An 8,183-nucleotide genomic window follows, 5' to 3' on the forward strand; every position below is an offset into this window, starting at 1 on the left:
CTTAACGGCACGTGCATGAAGAATTTCTGGTTGTCGTCGACAAGGTCAAGCCGATGGGCTCAGGCGAAATTGATTTAGACTTCTTGCAAAAATAAAAAACATTGATTTAAACATAAGAAGCCAATTTATATTATAATTAGTAGACCTATAATTTTCCTGCCAACTGGTCCAACTCACTTCGAGTGGGCCCCACGTCGCAGTGACCTGGCGCAAACAAGAATACCGCAACAGAAAACAAAAACGAAACTCCAGTCGCCCGGAAAAAGCCACAGCTGCCGTCCCCTTTCCGAACACAACCGCCGGCCGCCTCCTCCTCCCCCGCCGCCGCGCCGCCCGCCGCCGGAGGAGGATGGCGCCGCCGGGCGGCGCGCCGAGGGCGGCGCACACGGTCCGCGACCTGGCGGAGGAGGGGAAGAAGCGGGCCGTGCTGCTCCTCGTCTTCGCCTTCGGCCTCGCCTTCCTCATGTCCCGTGAGTCCCCTCTCCCCCCCCAAACCCTAGGGCGACTCCTCGACCGTCCCCCCACCAGAAGGCTCGGCCTCCGGTGCGGCGGGGTGCGCGCCGTGATTTTGGTTGACGAGCCTCGGTCGGTCGGCGTTGGTGCCGTGCCTAGGTTTTATGCCGGTTGCCCCTGATGCGCGGGCGCTAATTTGGGGAGCGTCATTTCAGGCGCATCTGTGGAGTAGCGATATTAGTTTGTTCAATTGGTGTTGTAATTTGTTGCATTGGGGATTGATAGACTGGACTTAGCCCTGAGTAGGTTGTTTGCTTCCATTTTAGCCGATTGGTGAGTTCTTTGGGCCGTCAGAAATTTCACTGCTATTTCAAGATGGCTGGAATTTGTAGTGAATTTTACATGTTGCATTGGGGATTTGGAGACTGGACTTAGCTCCGAGTAGGTTGTTTGCTTCCATTTTAGATGGTTGGTGAATTCTTCAGGGCATCAGAAATTTTACTGCGACCTCAGGATGATTCAAGTTCGCGATGAAATTGTAGAAGGTAGAGTATATTAGCCGATGGTTGTAGCCGGATTATACCATGGAATACATGGTGTAGTCTAAAGACAAGGAGTATACGAGCTTGACATGTACGTTTGATGTTAAATTGAAATATTGCAAATTTTTTATAAAGTCTTTCTGAAAGTTGCCAAAAAAGAAAGCCTACATATCAAGGCAGATTTATATTGCAGTCACACCATTTTTTAATTCTGTTTAAATATTGTTGCTCGCTCATGGCTGTGCTGAATGACTGATTTTCTCCATTGCAGTGACAAGCTCTTCAGTTTGGATTAACTTCCCATTCGCCATATCTTTGATAGTTCTGTTTCGCTACCTGTCACTTGACTACGACTTCCGTAGAAAGAGCACGACTACCACAGATCGTGATGCCAGTCGCCCACTTGCCAAAACAAAAAGTATTGAATTGAGTAAACCTTCCCTTGCTCAGAAGATTGCAAGTACTGGTTGGAGGAGCAAGGTGAATTCGCCTCCAGTTGAAGCAGCATTTGAACAGTTCACAAGGCATCTTGTCACGGAGTGGGTAACAGATCTTTGGTACTCCCGTATAACACCTGATAAGGACGGACCGGAGGAACTCATCAGCATAGTTAATTCTGTCCTTGGAGAGATTTCTAACCGGGCAAGAAGCATTAACATCATCACTCTGCTAACCAGGTTAGAAAGTTTGTTTTATCTCATCAAATGCACAAACAGTTGTATCCTTTTCTTTTCAGAACGTTGGGTTTCTTACGAAGACTTACCTACCTTATGCAGGGACCTGGTCGATCTCATATGCAATAATTTGGAGCTTTATCATTCCTGTGAAGCTAAGATTGGAAAAGAGAAGTTTGTTAGACTCCCGACGGAGCGTCGTGATGCTGAACTGAAACTCGCCCTTTTAGCTCAAAGCAAGTTGCATCCGGCTTTATTTTCAGCCAGTGCTGAATACAAGGTAAAGATTTTGTTGATTTTGAAGCTTTTGGTTATTGCTTATAGTAAGCTGCTTAGCTGCAAAATATCCAAGATAAGGTTGGCACCTTGATGAACACTTGGGTTTTGAACTGGAATTTGGATTATGTTTCATAAGTAACTTGGCTCCTTTCCCCGGCATATGTGCATCATAAGCTTCATGCAGTACTTATGTAGGATAATTAGGTGCTGCTATTGCCAGCCTGCTAGGTCAACACATATTTAAACATGCATATCTGAATGTTAAATACTTCCTGCATAAACTGTTTGTGAGACATCGCGTTCACATCTTTTTTGTTCCTGGTGTATTTATATCTTTGACAACACGCACTATCTCATAATTCATGTGTTCATTTAGCACTTGCATATGATTATTGACGAACTGAGCATCTTGGCAACATGTCTGTATCCGTGTAGGTATCAAAGTTATATGATCATCTGATGCATACTATATGTTTTTTTTTATTTCTAGGTCTTGCAAAGTCTTGCTGATGGTTTGCTCTCAATCACAGTAAAGCCTGAGAATTTACAGTGCTCGTTCTTCCATTATACTGCACGAGAACTTCTTGCATGCACAGTTTTGAGGCCTGTCATAAACTTGGCAAATCCAAGGTAGTAACATACCGTATCTGGTCTATTGCACATGGTATTTTCTAGTGCCATCGTATTGAGATGTAAAATTTGCAGGTTTATTAATGAAAGGATTGAATCTTTGGTTCTTTCTCGCGCCAACAAGGCAGATAAAGGAGTTGAAGGATCCTTGGAGGATGCTACAATGGTGAAGCAAAGGGAGCCTCCTATGCCATCTGTGGATGAACTTTCTGCACTAGCAGACCACTCAAGTCCTGGGGTTGAACTTGTTAGATTCAGTCAGGGCCAGTCCAAAACTGCTTCCGATATGCAACTAAGCAAAACTAAAAGTACATCTAGTATCAAACCAAAAGCCCTTAATTCTTCTATGGTCAATGCTTCACATCCACTTGAGTCAGGCAGTTTACCGCCCAATTCCCACATCTATCCGGATACCGGTATTTCTGTACACCCCCAAGCTTGTGGCAAGATAGCTGCAGAGAGTTATGAAGGAGAGTCAGCACAAATATTGGATGTCAGCTCCCACCGAAAAATTCGAGTCGTGGCACCTGAGCACCTTGAGAATATGTGGACTAAAGGGAAGAATTACAAATCAGAAAATGCAAAACATGTTGCTAAAGCACCTGTTAGATCTTCTTTGGTCACCCATTCTTCAGTGCAGGAGCCAGTTCCCTTCAGCACTTCAATTCTTCATCCTCCTCCTGTTCCACAAAGGCAAACAACATTGTCTAATTCTGAGCATCATCATTTGATAAAACACTCAGCTACTCCAGCATATTCAAATGGCACTAACCACCTGCCAAAAAGTTTAGCTGGAGAAATGGCAGGTCATGCCAGCCAAGAAGATTCTGCATTGGACAGTGAGAGTTCATATTGCACCGAGGAGGACGAAAATAACAATGTAACTGGCTTGGACTCTCCTGTAACCAGAGTTTGGGACAGTAAAAGTAAAGGAAATGGGACATCATCTCATATACATCATCCACTTGAAATGTCTGGTTTCCATAAACCAAGGACAAATAGAAGTCATGCGAGCAAGTTGAAAATGGCGAGAACTTCGTCAGGAAGGAAAAGGTCAAGGTCAAATGTTCAAAAGATTCCATTGTGGCAAGAGGCAGATAGATCTTTTTTGGCAGGTGGTGATTTTGGCATACTAAATGCATCAGCAAATGATTCAAGGACGGATGGACTGTATGATGACACTGAGGTGGAAAGCATGACTAGGATGCTTAGTCGTGCAAATACCTCATCATTGTCGTTGGCGTCAAGTGACTCTTCCTATTCATCTAGCACCAATGTGTTGGAAGACTCGTATTTGAAGTTAAGATGTGAGGTAACAAACTTCCTGTTGATTATTCTTTGATCCTTGTAACTACTGGTGGTGCATATCCTTATTAGATTTCCTTATTCAGGTGGTAGGAGCCAGCATTGTAAAAAGTGGGTCTGGCATGTTTGCTGTGTATTCTGTTTCCGTAACTGATGCCAACAGTAATAGTTGGTCCATCAAGAGGAGGTGATTATGCTATATTTTCTCACTTGATTATGTCAGCTACAAGCCCACAGCAGATACAATGCCTATACCTCGAAACAAAGATAAAAACAGACGCTGCCTACGAAATATGAATGATTATTCGAGTATGTTAGTTGCATTCTAATTCCCCATGTGGTTTTCTGTGCATTGTAATCAGGTTTCGTCATTTTGAAGAGCTACATCGGCGTCTGAAAGAATATCCTCAGTACAGTCTTCACTTGCCTCCGAAGCATTTCCTCTCGTCAGGGTTAGAGGTTTCTGTTGTTCGAGAGAGATGCAACTTGCTCGACATATATTTGAAGGTGCATTTCTTTGCCCTTTCTGAAGATATTTTTCATTTGTTCCATAAGTTTGAGTATTGGCATTGATAGGTCTAAGCAAGAAACAATTTCTTGGAATGTACTTAGTTCAAGTCATAGTTCAGTATCAGCTTGACTAGCGGTCAAAATCTCTGCAAGCATGAATATTCATTACGTGTGATCCATGTTACTTTACATGCTTATAACATCAGTCAGTTTTTTTCTTTCTTTCTGTTCTACGATTGCTATGTGGTCTGTAAACTTTAAAATCAACATTTTATCTTTTGTCATGTTTGCTTTCCATAGCGATCTGTTATCCGTTCATGAAATTTGGTTAAATTCTGAATATATAGTAACTCTGCCTGTTAATTCTACAGAATCTTCTTCAGATTCCAACTGTTTCAAGCTGTATTGAAGTCTGGGATTTTCTAAGTGTTGATTCACAGGTCAGTGTATTAAATCATTGCCCTACCTTTTTCCAAACTTGTATGTATATAACTGTGTGAAATTTTCTCATTGCAGACATACATTTTCACCGATTCTCTGTCAGTTATCCAGGCACTGTCAGGTGAGCAATTTCCCTTTAGTTGAGTAGCTGGTTGCTCTTTCTAATTCCTTGTGCTAAATTTTCTGCCCTCGTCCTTATTTCATGCAGTCAATTTAGATGCAAGATCAAATGAGAGGGGTGCAAAACCATTGAATTCTGCCAAAGCTTTGGATGGAAATTTGGCCTCTCCGAGACAAACTTTAAGTGCATGTCAAAATGATAATGATCAGAAGGATAAGTACTTTGCTGCTGTTGATGGTGGTTTGAGATTGAGGAAGGGAAATACGGAACAGAATTTAGGACCTAGTGTTAGCAACTCAAGTGCCAATATTTATCAAGACCACTCTGGAAGTGATCCTGAACAGAACGATCACTCATTTTTGATAAATTCAGGAACTGATAAGAAAAAGCAGTCAGCTCAAACTGATTATATATCTCAAATTTTGGAATCTGATGGATACTCAGTGAGTCCTAATGAAGTAAGTTCTGGTTGTTTCTACAAATTCTCGCCATCAATTCTTTATGTCTGCTCAAGCTATATTTCTTTTGTTTTTATTCGTATGTGATAGCTGCCTGACTGACAACTTTATACCTACTTTAATGCAGTGGTTGGCCCCAAATCTTAGTGCCCCCATATTTCATCTGGTCGATGTGATTTTCCAGCTCCAAGATGGAGGCTGGATCAGGTGAGTTAATTTTACACCCATGATTATGAATTCTAATATTTGGCTACTGTAAGACTGACCTTGGGATTTGCACTTTTTTTTTATTGAACCCGTTTGACCTTGATCTTTTGTTTTTGTAGGCGTCAAGCATTTTGGGTAGCGAAGCAAATACTGCAATTGGGAATGGGAGACACATTTGATGACTGGCTTGTTGAGAAAATCCAGTTACTTAGGAAGGGGAGGATAATTGCTTTTGCAGTCAAGCGTGTTGAACAAGTAAGTCATATTACATCTTTAGCAAACAGTTGCCAAGTGCCAACAACTAACAGTTTGCAAAGGGAACTGTTTAACGCAATTAGCCAATTAGATGAATTCTCCTTGTCAAATCTTGGTTCGTGATCGCCTCCCTGATTAAGGCTGTATCTTCCTATTTTCTCAATGTACAGATACTCTGGCCAGATGGAATTTTCATGACAAAGCATCCCAACAGAAAACCAGCTGCTCCTTCTCCTGGTTCCCAGAATGATAGCAGGACAAACTATCTGATTGAAGAACAACGATTAGAAGATGCTCATCGTGCAGAATTTGTTCGTGAACTGATAATAGGTGAACTTTCTACTGCCTTTCCCGTTGGTTTGCTGATGTCTAGTTCTGGAGGCGTAATGATCCTCTGCTATCAGACTGTCGCCTCTGTGATTTCTAGCTACTTTTTCAGTGTTCTTCTATTAGCTTTCAGTTTTTTTTTACTGTTTTATATGCACAGATAAAGCACCATCAGCCCTAGTGAGTCTGGTTGGTCGAAAGGAGTACGAAAGATGTGCTCAGGATATCTACTTCTTTCTTCAGGTAAAACATTATTGGTGGATTCAGTTCATAGCGAATGAAAATCTGCCATTTCACCAACAGTCTGCACGCACATTGCCGGTTGTATTAGCTAGCATGAAAGCTCCTAGTTTTCTCCAATGGAACACTCTTGAAACATCACCATTATATCAGTCATCTTCATCTCATTTTTGCATTCGGCGTCCACATACTTCCAGTATTGTGAGTTTATCCTTTTAATATCAGTTTGTTCGGAAGATCATACTGGTCATTATGCTTATGCTGTAAATTTTACTCTAGGATAAACAAAACATTGGAATTATCAATGGATTGATCCTTAGACTGATATGTACAATTGGTTTTCCGTGCAGTCCCCGGTTTGCTTGAAGCAGCTAACGTTCGAACTCGTGGAGCTCCTCGTCCTAGCTGCGTTCCCAGAGCTGGACAGCACAGTGAGGAAGTGGCACGAAGACAAGCATGAGTTCTCCGCCCTGGACTGATTCTTTCAGACGGTTGTATTTTCGTGTCGATCTGTTTCGCTGTAAATAAGAGTGCTGCTGGTTCTTGGCATGCCGGTTTAGATGGTGACGGCTCTGCGCAGTGTGAATACGAGTAGTTAGCAGCTAGCATGGGTAGGATGGTCATGCCATACAGTATGCCGGTTTTGTGCTTGACACTTTTTTCGCCGATAGGGTTTCCGTATATGTAATGCAGGTTGAAAAGAAAGAGAGATTGGTACAGGTTTTTTGGTTCCCCCTGCGCACACACTATGCTAGCGTGTGTTTGTAAATCGGCCGTTTTGGTCACACCAAACTTATCTGCATGATGATGATGAATGAATGAATGGAGGAGTCGATCGGTTCCTGGTTGTTGGCAGCAACAATGCCAACATCTGTGTGATAAGATGCTTCATGTATGTCGATAGAACGCGTCGTTGCTGAACATTCTAGGAAATAGCATTGCTGAACATTCTACTAGGAAATAGCATGAATGAAGGAAAGAAGGACTTGCAACTCCAGTTTTGGCAGTTGAGAGAATCGATCCGGGCACCGGCCTGCAGCCGGATCGTACCTCCACCAGTACGTGTCTGTTGGTATAATCAGATTCAGAGTAACCGAATCGTAGTAGAAGAGGCCAATCTTCATCCCGGGCGGTGCATCTCTCAAATCTAAGTATGATCTATCCATCCATATATGCCCCTGGCAGCAGCCCGTACGTGATTTGAGGAGGAAATCTTCCATGTTACGTAGGTCGAGCAAGAGGCGGAGCCGGACGCATCTATGGCTACTTCACCGGAGAGCGTGAACGTGCAGGGGAAGCCGGAGACCACCGCCATGGCGAAGACGAAGACGACGACGACGAAGAAGGCGACTGACGATGCTGCCGGCGGCAAGGAGACCACCACCGCCGCCGCCGCGGACGTGCTGGCCGTGATCTCCAGGCTCGTCGGCCGCCCCTTCCGTGATCTCCAACCGCGTCCAAGAGGCTGGAGAAGCTCGGGAGGATGCTGGCGACGGAGGCGGTCCTCGAGGCTCTTCTCCATGGCGCCGACCGTCGGCTGCTGGGCGGCCTCGCGGCGGACCTCCGGGAGGCCGAGGCGGCGCTGGACGACGTCGAGGACCGGCACCTCCGCCTGCAGGGGCTCATCGTGGCCCACAAGGGCGAGAGGCGGAGCCTGGTGAGGAAGCTGCTGCTGGAGCTCAAGTGCTCCCGCATGAAGGCCAAGCTGGAGAGGCGCCTGAGCAAGGCGGAGGGCATCGTG

General features: G+C 44.2%; 1 protein-coding gene across 1 annotated transcript; it reads left to right on the forward strand.

Annotated features, from left to right (window-relative positions):
• The first annotated feature begins 334 nt into the window (after positions 1 to 334).
• LOC119293824 lies at positions 335 to 7,283 on the forward strand. Its single transcript, XM_037572175.1, has 15 exons — positions 335 to 470; positions 1,267 to 1,672; positions 1,772 to 1,949; positions 2,439 to 2,578; positions 2,654 to 3,890; positions 3,970 to 4,070; positions 4,246 to 4,390; positions 4,765 to 4,833; positions 4,910 to 4,955; positions 5,043 to 5,413; positions 5,541 to 5,620; positions 5,740 to 5,875; positions 6,046 to 6,205; positions 6,363 to 6,445; positions 6,793 to 7,283. The coding sequence occupies exons 1-15, from the start codon at positions 350 to 352 to the stop codon at positions 6,919 to 6,921; spliced, it is 3,402 nt and encodes a 1,133-aa protein (XP_037428072.1). The 5' UTR covers positions 335 to 349; the 3' UTR covers positions 6,922 to 7,283.
• Positions 7,284 to 8,183: the final 900 nt, after the last annotated feature.

The sequence above is a fragment of the Triticum dicoccoides genome, chromosome 1A, assembly GCF_002162155.2.
Source record: "Triticum dicoccoides isolate Atlit2015 ecotype Zavitan chromosome 1A, WEW_v2.0, whole genome shotgun sequence".
Classification (NCBI taxonomy): domain Eukaryota; kingdom Viridiplantae; phylum Streptophyta; class Magnoliopsida; order Poales; family Poaceae; genus Triticum; species Triticum dicoccoides.